The following is a 27,868-nucleotide window of genomic DNA, read 5'->3' as shown; positions in this document are numbered from 1 at the left end:
GATGATCTGTTGCAGTGTCAATCAAACTACATCATTTAAAAATGTTTTCATAGTAAATAAGCAACAGCAGATTTTTTAAACACAAATGATTACAAATAAAAAGTCTTTAAGAGGGTAGTGGGTTTGGGGGCACAAGTAAATGGGTTGGTGGGCGTTGACCTTTGACCTTTGACCCCACCTATCATTGTTTTTTTTCTTTAATTTACCAATGTTATATTTTTTTAAATGAAAAAAGCTACTAACAAAAAAAATCTGAGAGAATACACATGGCTACTAAGTAAGATTTGCCTATTTTTTAAATGTTTTTAAGAGTAGCCTGAGTGAATTTTGGACTACATTGACCTAACAGCATACTTGTTTCTGACCCATGGCTGACATAACAACTTTTATCCAAGCAATTTAAATGTTTTTCATCCGACTGTTGTAATGTTAAAAGGCACAGTATAAAAAGGGCAAGGTGGGTTTAGATATAACAGAAGTTAACTGACCACATAATCAGGACACACTTTTTCCAGATTTTCTCTTGCACGCTGCTGAAGTGGGCCTTGGGAGATCAGTGGAGCAGACAAGTCAGGCTCACAGTTTGGAAGAGTGGAAAGGCCAAAGTCAATAATGACTCTGTCTGCGCTCCCTGGGAGAAACGGAGCAGAAAAAAACAAACAGACCAAGAAATGGTAAAACAACTATAAAGCCACACACAAGCACTTGAGAGACTTAATCATCATATTCAGTCCAAATGAAAAGCAATGTTTCAAGTACATTACGAATTTTATTACATATTATGAACGACTATTTTACTTGCAAGGCTACAAAGCCCAGTAACGTCCTGCTAAAAGAAAAAAAACATTTGAGTCCTGCCAAATAATGCATATTAGCAATAGATTGCAGATTAAAGATCATTTTTTGATGATGTCAAGCATCATGTGACTTTACAGCAGCCCTAACTATTCCCCTTTGTAGCACATTCAACATTCAACAGGTGTGGTTTCTTCTTTTTAGTCATACATTGACAGCAAGACAGGTGATAGTCTCCTCATTGACATTCAGGTCGTCAGTCACTGTCTGAAGGTCATTTCTTTGAAGGAGGCCACAAGAGGAACAAGCCAATCAGAAGGTAGAGATGAGACAAAACTGTGATTGATTGGCATCGTGGGGTGAACGGGTGAGTATGTCTCAGAATATGCATACCAATGAGGAGCTGGGAGAGGAAAGGTCTTTGTTGCCACAGCAACACACCTGCTATTGCAGACATTCGCTGCACTTCATTGATTTGGCACTATGTTTTAGCTGAGGGTTAGGTGAGTAAATGTTTATCAAGAAGTGATTTGTCTGTATCTTTTGAGTAGTTGTATCTTAAAAACTGCAAGTCCATTTTCTCTTAATTGCTTATAATTTAAGAGAAAATCTATTTTATCTGTGTGACACTTCATAGAAATTTCAAATACAACAGAAAATACAGAAAATAACCCAAAAAAATCAATTCTAAATAAATAGATATAAACTAAACACAACAATAATGTTGATTCCCTCAGCCTTATTTTGGTACCATGGCACTTCATACCATTTTTATTTGATATTAGTTTATTAGTCTTTCTAAAGTCATAAATAAATGGGAAGTAAAATGTTAATCAGCATATCGTAAGTTAACTTAATTAGTTATATAAAAGTAAATCTAAAAGCATGTTTTTACCAGTTGTCATGCATGGCAAATTGTGCTCATATTTTGGAAAGTGACAGTGACAAAATTAACTTTTTATCCAATTTCAGTTTCTTTTCAAAAGCATCAACAGAAGTGATAGTGATCCTTTTCGTCACCCCTAATACAGATGGATTTAAAAAAAAAAAAGCAGAGAAAAGGGGTGGGACACTTTAGATTGCCAGAAGATAGAAAGAGAGATATTAGGACAAATATTCCCTTGCATGGTCATGCGGAGAAAAGTCCTCATCGCCCAACTCCCCCCCTTTGCGTCTCTTCTCCTCTCTTCGTCTCTCATTTATTTCAATTTGTCATGCTTTACTTTTCCCTCAAGAGAGCACGCTAGCTGGCGACCGGCCCCATATAGGCCGCGAAATTGTGTCTGCGCTTTGCCTGTAATGAAACATTTAGATGCAGGAGAGAGTGATGGTTACGCATTAATGCAAGCATTGGTGTCACCAATGCAAAAAAAAAAAAAAACAGTTCCAAGCAGCCGGCGCAACTCCAAACAGAATGTGATAGTGAGAGGTTTCTCATCAACTTCTATCTTTTTCAAACCTAACTTTGGGTCAAGTGGTTCATTTGGATGCTCATTTGTTGAGGAGATATTGTACAACAGGCCCATAGGTGTGCTCTTTATTAGCAATGTTTATTTTCTCGAGGTTATGCAGAGATACCCGAATAAAAGACTTCTAGATAATATGCAAAAAAAAAAACGAATTGCTACTTGAGCTGATTATGAATGAAAATGCCAAGTACATTATTCAAAACATATGCAGTGAATTTCTATTTTTACACAGTGTGTAAAATAAACTAAAAATGTTACAATGAAGTCCTACCACATGATAAACAATTATGCTGTTAGCTATGTAGGTGATTTTAAAGCAACATATAATTGGGATAAAGTAAGGCCATTGCCATGGGATGCTCACGGAAAACAAAGAAAGAACTCACACTCACAACGTGCACACATTTGGCATATGCAAATAGTCCCCCATTCTGTGGATCAAAGGGAGCAGCACTGTCAATATATTAATTGAATTGTTGATTTATTTTCCATGCAGATTAGTTCCATGCCAATCTACTATTGGAGCTATAGGAGCTACATCTTTAAACTGCCATTTTGGAAAGCTGTAGAGCTATAAGGAAGTCATTATAATTCATGTATTTAAATCCAGATGCATTTGAGCACATTGTCATTCAGAGTTCCCTTGATTCAATTCCAGTGTTCCCTTGTTGCCATTCTTCATTCATCATTTCTTGGAATAAAAAAAAAACACTAGAAATCTGTTGAAATCCAGAGTATGTTCCATTTTTTCTATTCAGTGACAAATGTAGCTCCCGGCAAAAGTGTTCGTGTGTGTCATTGAGAGAAAGGACACAATACCTTGCGTTATTGTGAGATCAAAGTGACGCATGTCATTGAGAAATCAAAAGGCGTTTCACTATCAGGACCCAAAGCAGACCGGTAGAAACTGGTGTATGGTGTGTCTCTTGCAAGTTTACACGTCTGAGAGTCTTAAAGAAATGTGAGGAATGGCTCATCATTGAAAGATTTTCACATTTGGGGGGGGGGGGGTGTAAAGCCAGCTTTGTTCTATAACAGTTAGGCACTGCTTGCCAATGCTGTATCATATTCATTGGAATCGTTGATGTATTTTTATTATGGAAGATTGAGATAGAAAATGTAAGGCAGGAGGTTCAATATTCAAATATTGCCTATTTGCATTATTGTGATCTATTTTAAAACAGAACTCTTTTAAACTTTGCACATTAACTGGTTGCTTTTTGAAGTGGATACGAACTATACTGCATCAGTTGGAGATATAATAAATGTCGAAATATAACCTTTTTAACTCAACATGAGTGTGGGGGCACATTAAAAGGTTAAGATTCGGTTTGTGATCGGACTAATTGGCACAGCTTTTGTAATAGATATCTAATGATATTTTATCCAAGTCTACCTAAAATCGACACTACAATTATAAACAGAATTTAGTACAAGTAGAAAAAAAACATTTTTCTTTTAATACAAAAGAAAGGATAGGAAGCAAGAATGGAAAAAAAAATCCGTCCGTAGTTAAATTAGCTTTTGATAAAAGACACCAGAAATGAGCTTGTAAGACATTTTTCATCCCAAATGATTAATGTCCTGGAAGTGAAACCATCCTGCAGGATCATTGCTTGTGTCAGCACCATGACCTCAAGCCTTTATGCAAGTTCTAGTCCGTAGGCTTATAAGTTGACTTATAGCTTCCCAGAATCAATTTAAGACCATTCATTTACACTATGCATCGAGCCCAGAAGCCTTGTAACATGGCCACCATGGCTAATGTAATTAGTCTATAGTTATAAAAAGAATGGCGGTAATGGATTGTTGAATTCCGGAGCAGAAGTAATCTGTTTCATGACATAAAATTTCTATTATGTTATTGTATCGAAAAGGGATGACAGACTTGAATGTGGAGAACGGCAAGTGTGATAGACAAATCCTACATTAGCGCATGAGCGTACCACGGTAATGACAAGCGTGAACGCATTTAGAGCTATAACTCTCTGTCCTGTTGGCGCTGTCAGTCTTAGACGGCCCTCAGGCAGCCTTGAGCGCAAGTGTGGGTGGGAGTGCCTCGGGTCTTTCACTGAGAGGGCCAATATAGACTCGGCTGTCTGCTGGAGGGTGAAATGAACCCAGGTAGAGCATACTGAGTAGTGCTTGGTGTAGTGAGACCAGATGGAAGGCTCTTCAACCTTTACCCCTCCTGCATGTTTCCAGCTGATAAATTGTTTGCTATAATAAGGGAGCTAGGAAGGCCGGTCTTTTTTCTTTCTTTCTTCTAAGTTCTCCGTTTGTGAGGGTTTCAGAAAGATCTTTCATTTCTCAGGCAATTTCAACTTGGATGGATGTACTGACCCAAAATTGTGCATAATTGTGAATTATAAGCAGAATTTTTAGTTTGTTTATTCCAAGAAATCCCAATAAAACACATGCAAATGGCACACCACTAATACAACTTGCTTCCTTATTCCTTAAACATGCTTCAGGTCCAATGTCCAATGTCTCCCAATATTCAGCTTTGTCACGGCTGTATGATTTAAAGGCTGATTTCTTGGTATTTTTTATCTATGTTTTTTAATTGAGAAATGTATGTACTGTTTTGGTACTTGAAATTGATTTTTCCCATGAGTTAATATGCAAGAGTCGTTTTCAAAAGGATTTTTAAAAATTGAATCATATATTATGTGACCTTTTAAGACTTTGAGTTGCACTGTAACTGTAGTGTTTGACCTTTTAATAGATGGTCAGTTCAAGTTGGTCTCATTTGCCTCAGTAAGAAGACAGATTGCAATGAAGTCCTCCAGACTCACTATTGTGTTCTCATTAAGTCTCTGATAATTAGCAGCTTACAGCAAAGGGGCAAGTAGAAATAAAACAGCGATTTTCATTGTAAAACCTCCCTCTGCAAATTAAAGTGAGAAATTGAATTAAAAGCACTTCTTAGCCAACCATAAAGTATGTAATGGGGAAAAAGCAGTAGTCTAGACTAGGTTGACATTTCCTCACAAACAACATCTTATACATGCTGTACATGCTATTTTTGATGTCCAATTAACCAGAATGCACACCGATTGTACCTCACAATCCCATTATCCTGACATAGGAAACAGCTTACAGGAATTCAGAATTTTCCTGCCATAATTCCCATGAGCTGCATACAATAATGCCATTCTGTCTCTTCTAAAAAAAAACAGATAAGGGAGGAAATAGGAATATTCTTGCGCTTTCAGTCACATTCTGGGCGCCAACTTTTTGTATAAAATTCATCTCAACGATTTCCCATCACAGACGAAAAACAAAAACCATGTTGTTTCATACCTGAATGGCCAATGGTGGACTTTCCATTTCTCCCTTTTATTGTCTCTTGAGCAAAATGCTGTGCATACATTGCTTTTGTCTCATTAGTGTTTGAATGAAGTAAAGACATCACCATTCCTTTGCAGACAGCATACGAGACAATGTTATATAGCTGTAAAGAAATAGAAAATAGTCACATAAATACTTAAAGTTCTGTGACATACATAATACATAATTGCATGCACAAGCACGATTCAAGGCCAACTGAAGGCTAACATTACCATGAAAAGGCAGATAGTTTCTCAAAGTACATTCTTATAATAAAACATTTTATAAACACACATTTCATAAATACTGTCTTTATCGCCCGGCGGTTGAGTGGTTAGCGCATCAGTCTCACATTGGGTTCAAATCCAGGTCAGTCCACCTGTGTTGAGTTTACATGTTCACCCAGGCCTGTGTGAGTTTTCTCCGGGTACTCCGGTTTCCTCCCACATTCCACAGACATGCATGGTAGGCTGATTGGACATTCTAAGTGTGAGCGTGAATGGTTGTTTGTCTCCTTGTGCCCTGCGATTGGCTTGCCACCAATTCAGGGTGTCCCCCGCATCTGGCTCAAAGTCAGCTGGGATAGGCTCCAGCATGCCCCATGACCCTAGTGAGGATAAAACGGTTCATAAAATGAGATGAGATGAGATCTACATTTCGCATAAAGCATGCAGTATCTACTGCAGAAACACTGCAGTGTCCAAGGGTGACAACAAAAGCTTAGTAATTGCAAATCTCTCTTCCCTTTCTCTATTGGATGTTGCGTTCTATACTATAGAGGCTAAGCTAGTGTGCTGAGGTAGTAGGAAGCCAAACCATTCCCTCTAATAAGCCCCTGTGGGAGCAATATGAATGCTACTGCAAGGAGATGCAAGCCATTTGCAGAGTGAGAGCCGCCGATGTATGTAGCAGGGTGCATATAAAGGAAAGTGTTAAAAGTGACTGTTATAGGATAACAAGCCAATATCACACTCCTCTGTGTGAAATCCTAACACAATGCTGTTACAATAAGGTGTCATCTGTAATTGTATCCAGGCATGTAGGGCAACACCCAACATATTTTTGTATTGGGCGTTGACTGCTCAGTTTACATTGATGCACAGCCATTTTCAACAGAATTAATGTCTGATTGCCATCAAGTGTGATGTTGACAGGCCCAAGCACATTGTGAGTTTCTGCTCCAGGTGTCAAAATCAACCTCAACTCTCGCCTCCAGCAGAATGTTGACAGTGGAAATGAGGGACATTGAATCATGCATAAGCCATGTTTTTGGTACCTCTGTCATTGAGGTTAATGACCGGTGTTGCTGTTGGTGCCTATTTTTGTGACAGCAATCCTTTGTTTGTAGATACCAGCAATGAGGATTCCATCAAACTGAGGAAGGAGTCCTCTAGGGCTACAATGGCCTCTGTGACAGCTGACAGATACTGGCAGGCGTTTTCTATTGTTTGAAAGAGCTCCCAATGCAATTACATCATTTCTTCAAACTGTGATGTCAGAGGGTAACATATCAGTGTCAAGTTGATGAAAACCTATGGGAGAAAGTGCCGTGAATGAAATATGAAGAATGATTTGCTGACATGTGACTTTTCCTTAAAAAAAAATTGGTGTTGTTGTTGCCCTTGTCACAATTAGTATCCAAGTGTGTCATTGGAAGATGTTATATGGGCCTCGATCTGATTAATTTCCTGGAGGCCTGGCCCCATGGCTGCAGGAGCTTTCATTTTCTATCAGGTCCATAGATCTCCTGCCATTTACAGCTGGTGATTCTGCTGCCGGAATCTCAGGTCTTATCTATGTCCCAGTCCTATCTCCCAACTTGTCCCTGTAACCTGACTGCAGGAGGATTAGCCCTCAGACCTTTTGTTCGCTTGGCAATTTCCTTTTAGCGAATAAGGAAGGTAGACCTATATAAGCCAAGATTAATGTGGTTCCTAAGGAGTTCTAAGCATGTTTTACCATGGCTCAGACAGATATGGTAAAGGTCACTCCTTTTTAAAATGTAATGCTTGTCATTTTACAAAAACCAGGGGTTAATTCCACTTTCAAAGACACAGAACTTGGATAGCAAGTTTAGTCAAAGAATTATATGGCATACGTATTGTGAACACCCTCATCACATTAGAGTCAAGTGAATTAGTGGTTTGAAATGAAAAGATGGGAAATGAGTCACTTTAAATTGGTTATGATGACATATACAGTGGATCAGGGTCAATCCACTGCTACATAAGCCGTGACCGAAAGACCAAACCGAGGAAGTTGAAGGCTCTAATGATTGGACCTTCTGGTTGGAATCGCAAGCTCAGGCAATTAGCCGCTGAAAGGCCAGCGTTGAACTCTGACCATGTCTCCTCTACGACCATTCTAAAGGGAATCCTGGTTTGTTCATTAAGTGAAATAGTTTCTCCTGTCCATAACTGAGAATTATACTGGTGTCAACAGCCACAATTGGCTCCGATTTCTGCTCAGTGCTTCGACAAGAAAGAGGGAATGAGTTCTGCTGACACTGAGACCAGAGGGAATAATGAATGTTCTTGAAACAAAACTGAACAGTCCGGGGCACGTCTCGTCTCTCGCCCAGAGTCAACTGGTATTGACTGCAGCTAATGAGGATGAGCAGTGCAGAAAAGCCGTCTCGCATTCCTTCAAATTGTTTGACCATCTGCACTCATCTATTTTGTCCCTCAGAACGGTCATTCAGACAGAGTTGGAAATCTGTCACAGATTCTGTTTGTACTGAGATACTGCACTCGTGCCTCACCCTGATCCGAAGTGCTTGTCTCAATCTGGAGTTCTCTAATCTCATGGGAAAAGTGTGGAAAATTTACAACAAGACCTACATACTATCTTTGCTTATTTTCCACATCATGAGCATCGTAATGCAATTCTAAAAATACAGAATGTCATAAAGGTGTTTTTTAAAAAGTTATTTCATCATCTTTTCAAATCATTAAAAGGCTAAAGCCTAAAAAAAATAATTAGTCAGTAATTCACATAAAAATACCAAATTGTAATAATATAACAAGTTAGAAAAAACATTTTCAAGGCAATATACACAACACCACTATGTGGTAAAATATGAAATACAAAAATCAATTAGCATTACTCTATCAAAAAGGAGCCTATAGTGTTATACTGCATGGTAATAAAGTATCCTATGAAGAGTTTTTTTTAATTCTTTAAATGCATTACTACACATTTTTTATTTCCTTCCACCCACGCTTCAGTCATTGGAAGTGGAAACAGTTGAAGCAGAAAAGAAACTGTCACTTCATTTTTTTAAATCCTTAATGGTTGTAAGAAAATTACAATGGAGCTGAAAGCAAGTGGCAAGCTTACAATAGATATGAGTCAATCTAATTGTCAGTGTTGTGGTGGTGTTCAAAGTGCACTTTCCTTTCCACCTCTGCAATAATAAGTGTATTATTTGAGCTCCGTGTGGAAAACGTTTGCTTTTTATGGCTCCAGATTGAAGTTTTAGCTCAAAGATTTTTCAAATAACCAAAATGATGTAAAACATCCCCATTACCCTCCTACCCCCAAACACATTCCCCAGCCCAACACACACTCACCCCAATCTAAGAATAAAACAATTTCTCGGTGTCAAAGTGATTAACCTAAAATGAAGAGACATAATTTATTCGTCATTTGCATGGCGGGTCACCAAACAGCCATGCACGCATGAGGTTCTATTTTGAGACTCTTTGAGACGGAAGAAAAAAAAACATGATTGACAAGGAGCAGCTGGGAAGGAGGATAAAGCAAGGGTAGGATACAAGAACACAGGTGTCAGTCACTATGCTTCATTAGAACAAAGGCTGTGTATTAATAAAAATATGATGCTTTTGTCTTTGACAACTTACCAGCACACCAAGACTTTTTTTTCCACAAATGAATAAGACTATGAAATCACATACATGTACACAGAAACACAAAATTCTTAAATTTGTAATAACCACAGCTCCATTTTCTTGAAAGAAATACCACATTAATTCGAATACAACCCTAATTTTTATTATTGAGTGAGGCATTTGGAAAATAGACTATTCAATGGCTTGTGCACAATGTCTGTGTGCCCACTAAGTGTTCAATTAAATAACTAAGTCAAATGTTTATTTACCTATAAGCCCAATTGGATCAGAACACAAAACATTGATAAAAATTTATATATTTTATTCTTTTATTTCTTGATTGTTTTTGTCCAAAAAAATTAAAAGTGCCATTCTTTCTGCAACAACATTGTCCTAAACAACATGCATTTGCATATTTCTATTGCTTTGGGTCAAACATAACTGATCATGTGAAAGTGTGTACTGAATATTGTATTATATCAATCTAAGGTTCTCGAATCATGGAAGACTTTGTAATATCAAATATTGTATTGCTGTCCAAAGAATCTATGTCCTATCATCATAAAAGTACACCACTACCAGGAATATTTGTGTATACATATTTTTTCCAGCAATAGGGAACCCTTGGGTGCAGCTGTGAAATATTTTCCGCAGAAGTGGTACATCGGATCCATCATCCAGTGTTTATCTGCTTTTCACACAATGCCCAACAAAGCGAGTAATTGCTGTGTGTACACTATTTGTAAAGCCTTTTTGTATACAGAAGGGCAAGACAAGGGTGGGAATAGTCAGGTAAATCAACGGCTTCCTTATTTGGCTCAAATCCCTCTCCGCAATAGTTTTATTCAGTGGCCAACCACTGCGGACCCTGTATCAAATACAGTCAACAAAACGCAGAATAAATTTTACTGATGGCAAAAAAGTTATAATAACATAAGCATCTTATTGGAAATACCTTGTCTGTCATAATAAAAAACATTGGTGGGAGGGGGGAAGAATTGTGATGATGACTTTAAGGGCCCATAAGTGCTCTAGGAAATATTTTAATTGCTGATTTTGAAGTACTGAGATTTGACTAGCACTCTTTTTTGCCTCACTATGGCACATTTTACAGCCATTCAAATCCAATAAATTCCTTTGGAATATTTCTTAACACATTTTTCCAAGCTGACCTCGAGTGCATTATAACCAGTTGTTGCGCAAATGATGAAATACACATCCAGTGATGAAACCCCCTGAAAAAATGTTCTAAAAAGGAATTTTAGTTTGGAGTAAAAAGTTTTTGGTACAAAAAAGGGATTTCATCTGTAAAAAAATGTAAACTCCACACAGATGGACCAACCTGGATTTGACATGCTAACCACTATATACTATATATGTATTCAGTCATTTTCTATGTTTTTGTCTGTTCCCAAAGTCATTAAAGTCTTTGACATCATTTACACAAAGAGCACCAAATCTTTTTGGTGTGGAACACACTGAGTGAGAAACATGTTACATCATACTTCTAAGCTAAACTGACATCAGCGATTGGTAATGGCAGTAGTTTGGCTGCAGCATTAGAAGTGACACTAATGAAAAGAGACTGCTTAAAACTATAATGACATGGGATATGGATGGTGTGTTTATATGAACCGTACATTGATGCATAGAAATGGTTGTGTCCATCCACTAAGTAAAAACCTCAACACTAACGAAAAACTATCAGAAACAGACTCCCATACAGTGAATGCAAAACAGTTTCATTGATGCATACACCAATATTCTATATAAAATACACGCTTCCACAATCATGAGAATTGAGATAAACTCATGCAAGAAAGAACATGTAAAAATTCAGCTGCATGTGGCTTTTTTGTGGTATGTGGAAACAATTGGATTACGTATTTATAAGGGAAAAGCACAAAGTTTCATATGTGTGGATGCACTCAGTGCTACATGGAGTTAAGCACTGGTCATGTAGTATTTGTTTCAAATGATCAACACTTAATCGCATGCACTTAACGGTCACACCGTCAGACAATCTGACAAATGTGCATTTTTTTGCATAATATACAGTCAGAGTCATTGAAACTGGGACATCGGCACCAACAGGCAGACATCGATTTGTGAAAGGTTTGTCAATTCTAAAATTACTCTGAATAATCAAAATGTTATCATCTGAGAAACAAAAGGGTGAGATATGGGATGTTTTTTTTCATGAATGAAACACTTTGTGTCTCCATATAAAAAGAAGTACTTCTGTTTAAATGGCATCGTGATAGAAGCCATCAACTAAAGGGAAAGCGGAGAAAAAAAAATATACATGAAAACACATTGTGTTTTATTATGGCAGTTCATCAAATTCCTGCACAAGAGCCAGGAATGGGTTTATTGGCCTAAAAGGGTAAAATGAGCAAGTCAAGGTGAGGAAGCATGTGCATCCAGCAGCTACACAGCAAATCTGTTTATTCTGCACAATTTAGCATCAAACACAACAGACTGCTGAGTACCTGCTAGCGCTTGTGGTGCCCCATTAAAATGGAATTTATTGCTGCCTTAAGAGCAGACCCTCATTTGTGCTCCTTGCGTTCTCGCAGACTGTCGTAATGGGCGTGCTATGAAGGGTTTTTTTTTTCCACACCACTTCTATCAGCAGGCGACAGACAAGTTGTCAGAGGCCCTCATTAAAAACCCAAATGGCCTCGGCTTGGGAACGCTGGCGTGCCCACACAGCCGTCAGGCATTCCTGGCATCACTGCCATCTCTCCTGTCACCTGCAGGACCAACACATTTAAAAGCCCGCTACACCCACGAACATGGCGGTGGCATTTCACGCAAGTGCCACTCACTTCACAGCACAGTTCAACAGATGTCAAAAGACTTTTTTTTGTGCTTTGTCATACACCACTTCCCTTGCTCAGGCTAGTCATTTTTGCTTGAGTGTTTTTTTCCTTTTCCAAAAAGAAGAAATCTTTGGCATGATTGCATTCTCCTGAGAGCCTTTGTGCATCAGTAACAAACATGGCATTAAGATATAATGCATGCTATAGTCAGAGTCCAACTACATGATAGGAAAGGTCAACAAACACCTTTGTGTGCACAACTAACAATAAAATATGTATGTCATTGTGTATGGAATGCAAAACCACTGCCGGTTACACAAAATAGATAAAATCTCATCTTTAGTATCAATGGGAAAAAATCATGACCTATTTTAAATTGGAAATGATGCAGTGAGTAGCTGTTGTCCTTCAGAATATAAACACACTAGAAAGAAGTAGGTTTGGCTGTTCTTTTATAAGTGGAAAAACCCATCACTTGGAAAATTGTGAAAAAGAATTTGCAATTTAGCCATCAATATGTTCCCTTTAGACAGCAAATGTGTACTCACACTTTACTTTGATGCCTTGTGACATGGCCTTGAGCAGATGTTGATTTTCCCCAATTCTAAAGTTAACACATTTCCTGTTTGCCAGCATGCACTGGCACCCTTTTATAGAGGCAACACTCAAAATTGAATATTTGGCTGCTTTGTGAGCTGAAGTCCCAAATGACTTGCTTGTGATCTCACAACATAGGACAGCATTATAGGGGCCATCCTTCATGCAAGTTTTACTTCCATATACCATGTATTTGTACTACAGCACTGCAAATGCATGTAACTTTATCAATCTGGTTCGGAAAAAAATGATCTTAAAAACATGCAGTTCATTAATTCGTAAGAGCTGCTACTACTATGATACCAACAGACCACAAATCTTCATGTATGGACTTCCGTTCCTCTCATTTTCCAAAAGTTAGGTGAGTGAGGTTCAAGGCCAGGGATAAACTCGACAAAAAGTAACACATTGTTCAAATAATGGGCTCATTCAATCCCGTCATCGATTCTGAGCGTTTTCAGGAACGCACAATTATAATAATCATTGTGATAATCTGTTTGCCTTAGTTACTGATACGTAGTTTACACTTGTAGCCACCGAGCGTGAACTCCCGGCTCCATAAATCTCATCAACTAATGACAAATTCATATTTAATGACCATGGTCACTGTCTGGAAAGAAGGAACATTCTTTCATTACGGCCGCCGACGCATGCTGCTTGGTCGAGATAATTGATTTCTCGGCGGTAACAAGGTATCGACCACGTATGGTAGCCAACTAAGATGGCAGTTTGATTCAAAGGCGTGGAGGGGGTGTAAGTATGTGTGTTGTTGGGAGGGCGGGGGTTCATAAAGCCTCAGAGGGGAAATAGAGCACTGAAAGGCGACTAAGCCATTTTTGCAGTCGACATGTCAAGTGTAGGTTGTTTTTTTCCCAGCTTTTCTAACATTTAACTGACAAAGTGGAAAGCATATTGATTCAATAATTCACTGAAAGCACAAACAATTCTGAAGGAGCCCTTTTCCCCCTGTAATAAAGGATACAACCTTTTGCCAGTGCTCCTCATTAGTGTGTTGTTATTGCCACCAACAGGAAAGCTGCTCACTTGATCTGCATAGGTAGTCCACATCCAAATCCTGAAGTACCTGCAAATATGTTTAACAAAGTGTTTTGCTTACTGAAGCAGCTTAAGTTGACATATCTGCGGCATTGATTTATTGCAGCTATACAAACTGGAAGATGATAAACATTAAATTGATCAACTCGCAGTCATTTAGGAGCAAAAGAGACATCTTAGAATCTAATAATATACATTGATTGCATTTATCTCTAATCATACCATTGACTCCCTCACACACCATTACCCACACTTCATAAAATACAGTAGATTGAGGGCTCTCATACCATTGTTAAGATGATGTTTACAAGCCTACAATCTAATTCATCTAAGCGCTCTTAATTGGACTAGTTACTCATTTGCCCCTGCAGTCCCACTGCTGAGTGGAACTTTAACTGTGCACTCAGACTAGACATGGGAGGGAGCTCCAAGCACACATACACAGCCAGCTGTTTGCTGCCTGCAGCAGGCGAGCTTATGCTGCACAGTACATCATAAATAAACACAGCATTCCCACATGAGAGGACACATCGACACTCAGGAGGCCTCATTTCAGGCTAATGAACTATTAATTTGGATTTGAAATGCAAATAATTTGCAAGCGTCTTCTATACAGAGGGGGGAAATGTGGGTACACGTACATATGACCTTTCTACAGAATGGATCACTAATGCCAAATTTCAGTAGTCAATTAGGCCATGGGGGAAGAAAATGCATGTCCACGGCAGTGCTGTGCATCCAATCTATTATAAGAATAGTATCTACATTATATAATTGACTCTTTTAGTTCCTGTTGAAATTCTCCACCTGTTCATTCATTTTGTGGATAAGGGAAATATGCACAGACTATTGGGAGAGTAAGCCAAAAAAAAAAAGCACAAGCCTTCAGCATTTTTGGCAGTTAATGCTTTACATATTTTCAATTGCACTTGGCACTCTCCGCCAGGAAAATGGAGCTGAATAAACATGAATGGCTTTACACCAGCACAGAAACATGAAAACACTTGGAGTTAACGAGAAGTTAAACTGTAGCCATATAAAGATTAACCTGCCCAAAATGAACAAAGGATCAAAATCCCTGTAAATAAATGAACACCAAAAAAAATACAAACTGAAATGTTATACTTTTATTTTTACCTTATCCAGAGACCGGGTTTGTTTCAGTATACAGTATTTGACACAACCAGCAAAACCAATTATGTGATAGTTTCCCAGAATTGTTTTGATGTGCTTCCCAATTCACTTCACTTCCAAGGAGCGACAACCAATCACATATTTTGTAAGAGGCAGATTTTGTTTTTTGGATAAAACTTAAAAAGGCACAGTTGGCATGCAAAATAAAATAAGCATCATAAAATTCAGTAGTTAGACTGTAAGCACACAGGGTTGATTGGAGCATTAATAGCTAGTATCCAATCAAGACTCAGGATGCTTTCCTCAGTTATGGCAATCTCAAAAGTCAGCAACAATATGTATTTATCATAAAGAAAGCATAATGATACAACAGCAGCCCCTACTGGTGATTACGTATAATCGGTGAGTTGCATCGTTAGATACAGTGCAAAAATGCTTAGTTCCCATTGGATATCAGTGTCAGTATTAGTAGTGTTACTTTGGCATATATTATTTTGTTTACTATTTTTCTACCCTATAACAGAAAAATAAAGTGATTATGCTAGGCTTAAAGTTTTTTTTAGCATATTGATTCAAGATTCTGAATCCAATTTAAAAATGATCTCTCCCTTTGGTCCAGTTTCATGATCATGCGGTTACAACCACATTTTCTTCCATCAAGGGATGATGAAGCACATAAAAAAGAAAAGCTCCATGTAATATGGGAGCTGTACTTGGTCATTAAAGCATTGAAAATGAATTGGCACTTTTGATTCTCAATGTCATTGCTGATTATATAAAAAGGAGAAAAAATCTTCATGTGCACCGACCTATTTAACTAAGAAAACAATGACATTTCTAAAAATGTTCTTAAGCTAAAATTGCACATTAGTTTAAAGTTTTTGCAGAAATGGACAGAGTTTGCAGCAAGAAATAATTCATTACGGTCTTTTTGGTGATTGAATTTACTTCAGATGTGGAGACTCAAAGAAGTTTCCCCGGGGGTTGGCCGATGTTTTGGTCTTGCCCGGAAATCTAAAAAGATGGTTGGGTAGGACAAATTCAGAATATAGCAATGTGGGGGTACTTCAAATGCCCCAACACTTGAAATTCAGTCATGCATAGAAACACTGTAAAAATCTTAAGTGTCAACATTAAGCAAGAATACCTATAATAGTTTACAGAAATGTGTACGTTATGTACAATAATGTTTCAAGTACTAAAGTACTTGGCAGTACTTAACTATGCTCAAGAAGCAAGACATCTATAATTAAACTCTGTTGAGAATTATTTACCAGCTTTCCCGATCTTAGAGTGAAATTGTATTAAAAATATCTATTTTTGCCCAGTGACCTTCTTTCAAAATTATAAAAATACATTTAACGATAATCTCTATACATTTGACATACTATTAGATTCTGGAATAACTTTTGCTGGAGAACTGATTACTTCAGCTAAAATGCTCTTATTTGAGTGATGGAGAATGGAAAAAGACTGAATATCTTTTAAGTGTGTCTTCTATTTGTAAATGTAATTAAATCTTTAATAATAATAAAAAACTGAAAACAAATGGTAAATTACCAACTGAGTTACTTATATTAGGACGCCCCCTATTGATGAAAGACATTCTACAAACATTCTGAACAAATGTAAAACGTCTACCTACATAAAGTAAATTCATGAGACATTTGTTGACTGCAATACAACCAACCTACTGCGTGCGTTTGAATGAACTTACATGGTGGTGCTGGTGAGTGTTTGCATCACACGCTTCGACAGCGAACTGGCAGAAGGTGTCTTTGACATCAACTGGTGCTCAGGAGTGGTTAGTGGTCCCAGTATACTAACTGAAAAAAGAAAAACACGAATGAAAGTTCATTTTGGGGGTACAGTATTTGGAAGTGCTCAAGCATGCTTATAAATGGAAAAATAAATATTTCATTTTAATGCCTAATAGCTGCCTGCCCTTGAAGCACTTACCATTATGACTTGGAGTCCCAGTCAAGTTAGAATCCTCCATGTCTATGTTATCCGGATATGCATACTGACTCCAGTAACTTACAGGGATACTAAAGAAGCGTTCAATTACCTGGAAGAGGTGGGAAAGGGGGTTAAAGTCATTTTTAAAGAATTTAATTAGTATCCCTACACTAAGTACTAGATAAAAAAATGCAGGTTACCCTTGGTTGTCTGCTTGTGTCACTCAGAACAGCCATTGTGTCTGGGTTTGGACCTGCGTGCCCCACAAGGGTAGGTCCAAAAACCCTAGCCAAGTTTGTTACATCCATCTTTGTATCCACACTCTTGGACACTCTGGTGAGCAAGCATAACATGCATGCTAAATGTTCACACAAAGATACATTCAAAAGGAAAATATTTACACTGTAAGCCCTAATAAATTACTTTTGCAGATGGATCATAAGGCAGGCCAGAGTGTCTCGGTTGGGTTGAGGGAGCTCTTCGATGGTGCGGTACAACATGTTAAGGCTGTTTTTATCATCTTGGATTTCTGCAAGAACATATCATGGAAAATTTACTTTTTATTGTCTGTAAAAAAAAGATAGATGCCTGTGGATTACTTTCCAAAAAACAGCAAATGTGTTATTGAAACTTCTGCCCCACTTTTATCTCACATGGTACTGGGTATTAGCATGACAAGAAAAGGTGACTGTGAGGTTCCATAATGCATTAACTTTATGATATGGTGATTAAAGCAATTCATACAATATTATCAAGATAAATTAAATAGTTTTAAAATTGTGAGAGAGAAAAAAGTTTGTTGTTGTTGTATATTAACACTGGGAGGGAAAAAAAAGAAACCTACCAGCTGCCTCCATGAAGGCTTTGTTGTGGCGGAATGTGAGAATCGGTTCAGGAAGATTCCTGAGAAAGTCTTTGAGAACACAGGCGATCACATTGATGTCTTCTACTTTGTTAAGTTGTGGGAGTGTTTTTCCACGAATCAGCTTCTCCTTCAGTGCTTTCACTTGACGCTCCTGGCCAGAGATTCTGTAGAGGCCAACCTAGAGATAATAGCATTTACAAATTACAGTGCACTTGGAATTTATCCAAATATACGTTTAAAAATATGTCCTATAATAAAGAGCATCATTTACCTCACTGAGGCCCCTGCGTTCAATCTCCTTAATGCAAAAGATTACTAAAGCTGGGATCCTCGGAGACGTTGTCGGCGCAAAGTCAGCCAGGGTACTCTGCAGGCGCATCACAAAAGATGTACATTTATTTATGTTGTATGACGACCCCCCCAAAGAAATAGTGTGAAAAAAAAAAGAAAGAAACATGCTGAACCTCTGCAGTCCTGATGGGAGTGCCGATGGCCACGGGATTGCAGGGCAATGGGCAGTCATCGCGGCACTCGGGATGGGCTATAATTCTACAGTCCTGACAGCGAAGGTACATCTTCCCAAACTTTGTTCTTCGGCCACAGGGTGTACAGAACTCTGATCTGATCACCTATGTGGGCAAACACAATTTAAACAAATTCAGAGAATTGGAAACAGTGACATTTGTTTGATCTTTGCATTTTAAAATGGAGAACGTAAACTAACAGTTTACTTTGCTCAACGGTGACTGGTGGTACTGAACCAAAGCACAAAACAAATATGGTTAGAATAATAGCTCACTGTTTTAGAGATGAACAGATGCTGCTTTCCTCCTCCCCCATTGGCTTTGGGGGTTTCAAAATGAGGGGGGAAATCTGGTACTGGTGTGCCTGGTGCTTCACTGTTGGTTTGAGACAGCTCAATCGATGTTGAATCAGCCCAGGCTGGAGCAGCTGTTAACACAAGCAAATCATATTGATTTAAAAAAATAAACTGTATTTCAATTATGTGCATTATGATTTAATGTTGCAAGTAACTAGGTCCCATATGCACGGCAACACATCAAACATGCGGGAGAAATAAGGGTTCAAGCAAGTGAACCATTTTAAAGAAAAATGACCGTATGCTTTGAATAGATCGTTGCTGGTCCAATTCAATTCATTATTTTCACTTTGTTTCCAAGGAAGGCCATACTCTTTCACTCCTGAACGGCACCCAAGCAGCCAACTTCCACCATGAATTGATCAATAAACTTAAAAGAAGTGAAAACATTAATCCTCCCAGTTGTCTAGGGTGTTATTATTGCTTCCTACTTTTTAATTAGCTTTTTCTTTCTTGTGTATGACAGTAAACCTGTGAAAGTAATTAAGTTTGAAACACTTTTTTGATCAAACATTTACTATTTGCCAAATCTAACCTTTTTAATGTGAAATTTACAGGACTTGAAAGTCAAGATTGCAATCACACATTAAAGCATAAATAAATAAAAACAGCAGAGTAACAGCATGTATCTTGGGCATAACGCACCCTATGTTGTAGTGCGTACGTAATCAGGAATTTCTCACCACTCCTAGTTCTGCTGCGTGTCCTATAGGGGACCGTCTGGATTGTGGAGACAGACTCGACAGCACCACCATACACTGGCACGGTGATGGTGGTTTTGGTCACTATGGAGTCATTTATCTGTGTAGCATGGAAAATATGGAGATATTTTTTTTATTAAAAAGTGATATTCAGAAAACTAAAATTGTTGGTATTATGACTGAAAAATTACCCGATCAGATGTACGTCCCGTGGAGCGAGGTTTCTTTGTCGCATGAGGTGGAACCTCAAGTTTTCGGGAGGATCGCTGTGGAGGACAAAGGAGATTTAGAGTGTCTGTACAAAAGCTGTATGGTTTGCATCTTACAAAGTTGGGGAGAAAAAAGGCAAAGCCGAGTAATGCATTTTAAAACAATCTAGACAATTTCAGAAGACTTAAAGCGTTTACAAATTTTGGTTACCAGCACTAGTCTGTGTTGAAGTCAAATGACAATCAATTTAAAACTCACTCGTTTTGGACGTTTCTGCAATCTCATATTCTTCATGGCAGAAGAATCCCAGTCCTATGGGAAAATAGATTAGGTTTCTGCATATTTGTTTCTACATGTTGTGTTAATGCTTGAAAGAGAATAAGCAAGGGTGTACCAGGGAGTCATCAGTTTGATCAAAGCTGATGTCTGACATGACGGAGGTTGATTCATCAATGGCCATCAACCTACAAGACAGCTAATGTCAATATTTTCAATTTCTTGAGGACTTGTGGTGAACCATTTTTCACATCTATAACCTTCTGCTAGAGGAGTTTAGGATGACTTTAGCAGACTGTGCAGCCTGGGAGTGGGCACTGAGGAAGGCCAGAGCAGAACGCTGCTCCTCACTTAGGTGGATACTACTACTGTTCTCTGCTAACAGCATATCCCGGATCAGCTGAAGCTGACGTTCCTAATAGTAAAAAGAAAAAGGAGATGAATATTAGGAATTAGTGACATCTAAAATTTTGTATTTAAAAAAAATCCTTTCAGGTTTGTTGTATATGATGGACAAAAGTGTCAACTATTGGAATAGTGCAATCTCCAAAGTCATGTCCGCAAAGGTTGCACAGTCTGAAGGGCAAGACCAATTTTTTTGCAATACTACAATGCTGTATCAAACGCTGAGAGCAAAAAAAAAAAAAAAAAATACAAACCAGTTTCTCATAGACAGATTCAGCTTTCTGACGCCGCCGTATTTCCACATCGACTTGGTTGCGTGCATGTTTCAATTTCACCTCCAAAGCACCCTTTTCAGTTTCTGCTTTGGTCAACATTTCCTTGCAGGACAGTAACTCCTCCCCTGAATGCAACCACTTCTTACGACAGTCCTCAAAGTTTTGGACCATCTGCAGAAATTCTGAAAAAGCAACAACAACAAAAATATGTATTTTCCCCCCTCTGTGGTTTAGAAAGACCAAGGCAGCCATAGTGCAACTAGAAAAACTTCTGATAGCACAAACTTAATGGGGAAACAATTACTTGTTATAAACTCGATTTCACTCTGCAGAAGCAACAAAACCGCGTGCCATTGTGCAAAAAGCAAATGTTAATAATAATAATGTAATGCAGAAAGAATTACTACAAAAAGCTTGTTAGAAAGTCTTGATCTCAGAGTTTTACTATGACTATAATGCCAAATAACGCGTGCTTGTGTCAATACTTAGCACTGTAGCAGTTAACACATTGATCAACCCAACATTTTAATCCATTCGTTTTCATCAGTAAATAGACAAATGGCAAACACTTACGTGGTTCGATGGTCTCATTGAGCCCGTCCACCTGGGCTCGTAAAGTCTGGAACTGGTTGTAAAGATTCACCACAGTCGACTCCATAGTCTTCCACGACAATGCTATCCTTCATGTAATTGGAAGTAACGTTAGCTTGCCTTGGAAGGTTATCGTTCTATTACTACACTAGTGTACGCCATTAAGCAAACATAAAAATAATTCCGTGATGTTGCCCAAAAGTTTTTAAAATGTGAATCTTACCATTAGCTAAACCATACTAATGTTAGGTGACCCGCAATGAAGCCCTCGGCGTGTATAGCATCTGACTTATAGTTTCACAAAAGTAAATCAATGAAAACACTTACCTCTGCAACGTATTCCCTGTAAAATTGGAGTGACATGTAACGATTTAACCAATGTGCACTTTTAATCACGAAAAGTGTGGATCGCGACTTTGAAGTTGCAGAGCCACACCTGATTGATCGAGTTTGCACATTCTTCAACAAAGTTTAAACTCAGCGCCGTTTTTTACTTCTTCTTCGCGATGGGAATAATTCATTTCAACTCTACTGCCACCGCCAGCTTAAAGATGTTTTTGCAGGCAAATGTACAATGGCATCTTTTGTAAACAGCAATGGTTTTTAATATTTTGATTTTCAACTTGTCATTTTTCATGCCAATAAATGAATTTTGGCAGATTTTTATTGTTGATTTTGTTTTAAAATTTACCAATTTGATTTGTTCCAGCCAGTGCCTGGAAACCATTCATTAACTAATTTATTGCAAACTTCACAATACTTTTGTCCATTATGTAGAACATTAATGCATTGGGCAAGTAATTAAAATCTTGTAAACATACATCCTTTTTCACCATACATTTTCTTTCACCAATACTTTATTGTCGATATGAACGATCGTACAATATCTCAAAAAGGCATTTGACATTTTCGTCCAGGCAAACAACTTATTTACAGTAATTTCTGTATTTTCACTGACCGTATCAGCTCTTACCTTGTGCAGTACAGTTTATAAAGCTTTTCTTTTATAGGAAATGTCTATTTACCCAAAATTGCAACAACAAAGTCTGAAATTCATAAAAGCATCTCAAGGGAAGAAAGGGCAATAAGAGGCTCTAATGCACACAGGTTTTAGAGAAAGCACCTTCATGTTGTGCTGACTACATGGTTCTATCTCTTTAGTGGCAACAGTGATAATGGATACACAATAATACTCATGGGGAACACATGGCAGATGTACATCCACTTAGGAGGATGCACAAAAGCAAAACATGTTCTCATTAAACTCTGTGCATGGTTGTGCACTCAAAGAAAGAGGCAACTTTTTGGTCTGGAAAGGGAAAGCATCTTTTAATAATGTACTCCATAACCCCTACTAATATGCATTGTTTAAAGAGTGCAATAAGAATAGTAAGGATAATAACAACATAATAAGGAAATCATGGATAATGAATTCATATCAACATTAACAATTGTAGACTAGCTTTCCATACGATACCCCAGCATAAATTATGGTTCCTTTTATGCAAAAAAATATAGCTGTAGTCATACAAAAACACAGACAAAAGATGATTATTTTACCAATTACAAAAAGGTGCACATTCAACCTCAAGTGTGCTTGTCAGCTACATCAAATCATTATTTATTTAATCAACCTAACATTAAATATAACTCAGTGTCGTCTGGGTCAACAGGATGTTTTAACAATATTGATTTCACACAAAACTAAAAACCACATTCATCACCATGAAGGAGGATAAATGAAGTTGTTATTCAGTTGGCAAGTTGGAAAGAATATTGAGCGAGTGAGTAGGGAGAAAAAAAACTAATGCGTTATGATGCACTCTGAACAGATCATCAATTGAATTACAAGTGGAAACTCCCATTGAAAGTGAGTTTCCTAGAAAATGCTTCCTCTTCCCTTCTTATCATCAACATCAGCAAGACATTCTTTACATGAAACTTGATCCTGAAAAACAAACATTCCCTGTGCACATTCAAAAGTTGCATTCCAATTTAGATGCATTATTAAACACTAAAATAAATAGAATTGAACAAAACTATTTGGACATTTCAGCACATGTATGCACTTATGTGAATTTATTGTGTAAAATCTGCTTTGCATCAGTGAAGATTAATTTTATTCAATTTTATTTTGTTTAAAGGAAAGACAACTGCAACATTTTTAACGTGCATGATGAGAAAAAAGTTCTTTATACCTTCTGAATTTAAAATTGCTGAAGCTTCTTGCAGAAAAACGAGCTGCATTCACAGATAGATGTTCTTGTCCATAGCTAAAACAAAAAAAAAAAGAGCAAATGTGCAAAATGACATGAATCCACCTCATGATTTTATAGTGCAGATTGGAATGACAATAATGAGAATGATTGCCACTGCAGCAGCAACGAGTGCCAACAACTTGCAAATTTTGGCCCGGCGCAGGCCGGCCTCTTTACGCCTGAGTAACGTATCATAGCCCGGTGTGTAGATGTCATCCATCCAGAATTCCATGTTGTTAGGGTTCATAGAATCACGGGCCTGCACAACATTATCATTTAATTTAACACTCTGGACAGCACTGTTCATTAGGTGTCATTTAAATATATACCTGGAAATCAAATGGGGAGACTCGCGCTTCTCGGTCGTCCACGGTCCAAACAGATCTCCCTCTTCCTTCAGCCTGTCTGGGTTCAATAATCTTCCCTGCGCCGAGTCCACCAGTCAGGCTGCTTTCTTTGTTAGAAAATAAGGAAGACCCAAACACTTGCTCCACCAAGCTGGATGACTTCTGCGAGAGAAGTTTTGTACTTCTGCTTGGCTGTTGTTCCTAGAAAAAGATGGGAAAAATAACATTCAAGCAAAGTGGAAATTTGGCATTCAAATTTGCAAAATTAAAAATTGATCATGGTAACGATGGCATACATTTTATTGTATTATTGTATAATTGTATTATGTCTACCCTAATTTATGTGACAGTCTAATGTTCAAAATCAGAAGCACTCAAGCATAAAAAATAGTCATTGAAATACTACACTGACTACCTGCAGATGTTACTAATCATCTACAAACCACTGACTTGTCCTGCAGTATTTTAAAAGAAATTGTATGTTGCTTTAGCCAATGAATGACCAAAATGTACACTTGAATTTCTCAAATTATTAATGCTGTTATCATTGTTTTTTTATATTTTATTCATATATGCTCACATTCACACCAATCATGGACAATTTTGATTCTTTAGCTAACTGACCACATTTGTTCTGGGAATTAACAGCAGCAAAAAATCTTTGCGAGAACATTGAAAACATGCAAAGAGATCTGAGCTGACCACTTGATTTTGACATAGAATAGCACATGTGGTTACCCAAATATAGTATAATGTTTCTTAATAATTCCATTATTAGAATAATATCATTCAATCCTATTAGATCAGAAGTTGCCTTTTATCTTAAAAAAGCATATATAACTACAATGCTGGACCATGCAAACTATGTATAGCAATGTTATGGAAATACTCCACCTGCCCAGTTTTTCCTTCTGAAGATCTTCCCCCTTTATTCTTTGAGAAAGACACAATCCAGTCTTTTGCCATGTTTGATACATGTGCTTGCTTGGAATCCGCTGCGCCGTTCTCCCCAGGCTGAATTTTTGAGGCACGGAGTGACGCGGTGTCTTTCTTCCCATCTTTTCCCACTTTTAGATCAGCCGGACATTTGTCACTCTCAATTTGCTCCCCAGGAGTATTCCACTTGCTCCAGTCCAGACTATTAGTGCTTGTTGCGGGAAAAAGATGCTCTGATACAGATAGAGGCTGAGGCTCAGAAAACTCAGAGGGGGTCATAGGATGGCTCATGAAGGACGAGACACCGCTGAGGGGCTCCAGCCATCGCCCACCGCTACTTTGTCCACTATCAACAGGAGGTTGCGGAATCTTTTCATCCAGTCGCTGCAGAGCGGACAACACTTGGGAAATCTCTGCTTTTACGTCATTCAGTGATTCTAACTGCCGCTCTATTTGGCTCATACGAAGCAGCAGTTTGCACACACTGGCCTTCAGTCCATCATCAGTGCTTTCCAGAGAATGAAACAGCCTTTGGAGTTGGCCTAGGCGACCCCGTCTTGCTTCTGGGGTATCCTGGTTGAGGCCCCCAGATCCATCATTAGGGTGCAGGACCCCTGTGGAGCCGCACATGCTTATGTCATCTAAGAAGCGGAAGATTGCACTAATGTCATCATCAGCAAAGTCTGGATCATCTAAAGAGGTCATAAAGGACAGACGGTCGGCATGGACCAGGCTACGGAGGCGCCGAGTGTCTGGAGGATCAGTCTGGGTTCCTCGAGCGTTCATTCCATCAAACAAAACATCTCCAATCTCGCCACCCAAGGAACCCCCCATTTTGCTCATAGCAGGCCTAGATCGCCTTGGTAGTTTTACGCCAGAAGATTCAAGTGCCATACCAGTGGAAACTGGCATGACACGGTCCTCTAAACTGTGACTCTTGTTACTCCAGAAGGGCCTTTGGCTTCTGGGAGGCTTCAAGTGTTTCGGGGACCGATCTTGAATTGATCCAGGTCCAAAATAAGTAGAGTCCTGCAGGTCATCCAGATTTTCAGGTTTTGCTCGCTGCTCTGTAGACTGTTGGATTGCAGTGGGCGAAGGGTATGGGTTAGGAATCATTTCAAAGGCTTGGTTGTCAAAGCCTTTCTCCCCCTTAGGACTGGGGGAATCGCTATTGATGGTCACCTGTGGTATGAGAGGCGGCTGGTTGTGAAAGTCCTTTTTGAAGATGCTTCTCTTCTTGTCAACTCTTGATTCCCGCTCCGTTTCAAACACCTCAACTGTATTTGAATCTCCACTTGACTCACTGTCCGTCTCCATGGGCAGGTATATATCCTCCATCGCCTTGCTGGGGCTCTGCCCACTGGTGTACAAAAGGGTGGTGTGAGGCAAGTCGAAAGATACAGCTCGCGTTCTGACAGGAGGGGCCGTTACAAAGGAAATAGGGTCAGGGGGAAGACTGCCTCGCTTACGCACTGAGTAGTTGGAATGTGGAAAAAGCAACTGCTTGTCAATACGGCTTTCACTGGAGTCGGAATAAGCACGTGCTCTCTCCCTGCCAGGAATGTTCAGCTGGTAGATCCCGGGAAGACTAGGGGTAAAGGACTGGTCCACAGGCAGGACACCCTGAGCTCTCATTGATTGGCTGTCATCAGAGGCCCCACCCGTCATCTGAATAAGATTAAAAATGGTCACAATGTCAGCAGCGACGCCTATGGGTGACAAGCCTTGTCCCCTGGTGGAAACCCGTTCCCGAAAAAGAGTGGCAGGAAAACAAGGATCCCGGCTGGCAGCAGCAAACAACAGGCTCCGGAGCTCGACGAGGTGTTCCAGGTCAAAGCGGGTGCTCACCATACGGCAAAGATCCTGGAATGTCAACCACTGACGCATGTTGGCCAGTTCTTCCAGTATCCCCAGGAGGACTCCCGGGTATTCCTGCTGCAGGCTAGCCATGGCTGCCAACCTGACAAGTACCTGTAAACTGCAGACATTATTTTATATAAATAAAACTTCCGCTGGGCATTTTTCAGTATTATTACAAAGAAAACTATGAATCAAAACAAAACACAAAAGTATGTAATTAACATTGGAATTTAGTTGGAGAATTACCTTTATAAGTGAATAAACAACGAAAGGATCCAAATAGTACATAAATCATGCATATACACATACATTACTACTAATAAAATAGTACATTGTCAAAATATACATGTATTTATTTATTTTTAATATTGTTATTTCTTTGATTTTTATATTTTGCTTATTTGCAGTGTGAGTGAGATGCTGCACACCTGGTAGTGATTGAAACAGGTGTAAAAGTGGATCTAGGGAAAAAAATCTTAAGAGTGAATCTTAAAGGCGACCTTATTTTGTGGCCCTGAAATAACAGACATATTACACCACATGTTCCCAATTGATGATTTTTTTACATAATTGTTCACGTAAATTCGCAATATTATGTTCAGCTGTATTAGTGACTGTCCCACAATGGACTCACAAACACCCAATTCATTAAAAAAGCTTTCAAGGATGATAATTTTATGACATGATACACATGGTGGGTTTAAGTGCGGTCAGGAACATGGTGATTGCATGAATGTAAAAATAGCTTGTAAAAAATCTTGTGAAGGACACAGACAAAATTCACTGACCTGTATCTTTCGAATGGCAACTTCACCAACTCATGTGCCCATTAAAATTAGAAAATACAATCCGTAATTCGTCCGATCCATACGAGTCTTCCTTTCTCCTCTCCTGTGCTCTTGTGTTTGTAGCTTTAAACTCAGCAGCTTGAGGAGGAGAGAAAATTAGAAATCAGGTCATCTTCACACTAGTCGCTGCAGTCCCCAATGGGACCTCAACATAGATCCATAAAGGTTTTCCCCGACACTGATGAGTGTCATCAACTAGAATTTTTCTGTGCAGTAACATAATATGACTTAATTGAGGCACACCGGCTGTATGGATGGATGCAGCAATGAGAGCATTTTGTCAAGGTGCCACACCAGTCAGGCAAGCAGTTTGTGAATATGAAAAGAGTGGATTCCAATTGTATGTTGGCTAATTGACAATAGAGCATCAATCTGTGCTAGATTGCAGTCTACAAAC

The 27,868-nt window shown here is 38.6% G+C and overlaps 2 protein-coding genes across 4 annotated transcripts; both read right to left on the bottom strand.

Moving 5' to 3' along the window:
- Positions 1 to 5,532: 5,532 nt before the first annotated feature.
- LOC144203667 (rac GTPase-activating protein 1-like) lies at positions 5,533 to 21,721 on the bottom strand. Of its 3 annotated transcripts, XM_077727214.1 has the most exons (19): positions 21,550 to 21,721; positions 21,205 to 21,311; positions 20,611 to 20,813; positions 20,212 to 20,366; positions 20,070 to 20,139; positions 19,934 to 19,987; positions 19,657 to 19,731; positions 19,448 to 19,565; positions 18,684 to 18,835; positions 18,349 to 18,513; positions 18,156 to 18,251; positions 17,864 to 18,062; positions 17,443 to 17,548; positions 17,220 to 17,352; positions 17,020 to 17,128; positions 16,778 to 16,886; positions 16,009 to 16,074; positions 13,856 to 13,954; positions 5,533 to 5,721 (listed from the first exon to the last, which is right to left on the bottom strand). In XM_077727214.1, the coding sequence occupies exons 2-19, from the start codon at positions 21,287 to 21,289 to the stop codon at positions 5,679 to 5,681; spliced, it is 2,037 nt and encodes a 678-aa protein (XP_077583340.1). In that variant the 5' UTR covers positions 21,290 to 21,311; positions 21,550 to 21,721; the 3' UTR covers positions 5,533 to 5,678. The 3 variants fall into 3 exon arrangements, with proteins under 3 accessions (XP_077583340.1, XP_077583338.1, XP_077583339.1); XM_077727212.1 differs by lacking the exon at positions 5,533 to 5,721 and having other exon boundaries at positions 11,645 to 13,954; XM_077727213.1 differs by lacking the exon at positions 5,533 to 5,721 and having other exon boundaries at positions 11,645 to 13,954; positions 21,205 to 21,306.
- Positions 21,722 to 22,161: 440 nt separating this feature from the next.
- minar1 (membrane integral NOTCH2 associated receptor 1) lies at positions 22,162 to 26,736 on the bottom strand. Its single transcript, XM_077726643.1, has 3 exons — positions 24,722 to 26,736; positions 23,810 to 24,028; positions 22,162 to 23,739 (listed from the first exon to the last, which is right to left on the bottom strand). The coding sequence occupies exons 1-3, from the start codon at positions 26,711 to 26,713 to the stop codon at positions 23,545 to 23,547; spliced, it is 2,406 nt and encodes an 801-aa protein (XP_077582769.1). The 5' UTR covers positions 26,714 to 26,736; the 3' UTR covers positions 22,162 to 23,544.
- Between the last annotated feature and the right edge of the window lie 1,132 nt (positions 26,737 to 27,868).

The sequence above is a fragment of the Stigmatopora nigra genome, chromosome 10 (genome assembly GCF_051989575.1).
Source record: "Stigmatopora nigra isolate UIUO_SnigA chromosome 10, RoL_Snig_1.1, whole genome shotgun sequence".
Lineage (NCBI taxonomy): Eukaryota > Metazoa > Chordata > Actinopteri > Syngnathiformes > Syngnathidae > Stigmatopora > Stigmatopora nigra.
This window is presented reverse-complemented; position numbering and strand designations above follow the sequence as displayed.

Coding starts and splice junctions, on each gene's coding strand:
- minar1 (XM_077726643.1), bottom strand. CDS start 26,713: ATGGCTAGCCTGCAGCAGGAATACCCGGGAGTCCTCCTGGGGATACTG. Junction 24,029..24,721: donor CAGAAGGAAAAACTGGGCAG/GTGGAGTATTTC, acceptor ATCTTTTTCTAG/GAACAACAGCCAAGCAGAAG. Junction 23,740..23,809: donor TCTCCCCATTTGATTTCCAG/GTATATATTTAA, acceptor AATGTTGTGCAG/GCCCGTGATTCTATGAACCC.
- LOC144203667 (XM_077727212.1), bottom strand. CDS start 21,289: ATGGAGTCGACTGTGGTGAATCTTTACAACCAGTTCCAGACTTTACGA. Junction 20,367..20,610: donor AATCTGTCTATGAGAAACTG/GTTTGTATTTTT, acceptor TTTTACTATTAG/GAACGTCAGCTTCAGCTGAT. Junction 17,549..17,863: donor AGCCTTCATGGAGGCAGCTG/GTAGGTTTCTTT, acceptor ATGTTCTTGCAG/AAATCCAAGATGATAAAAAC.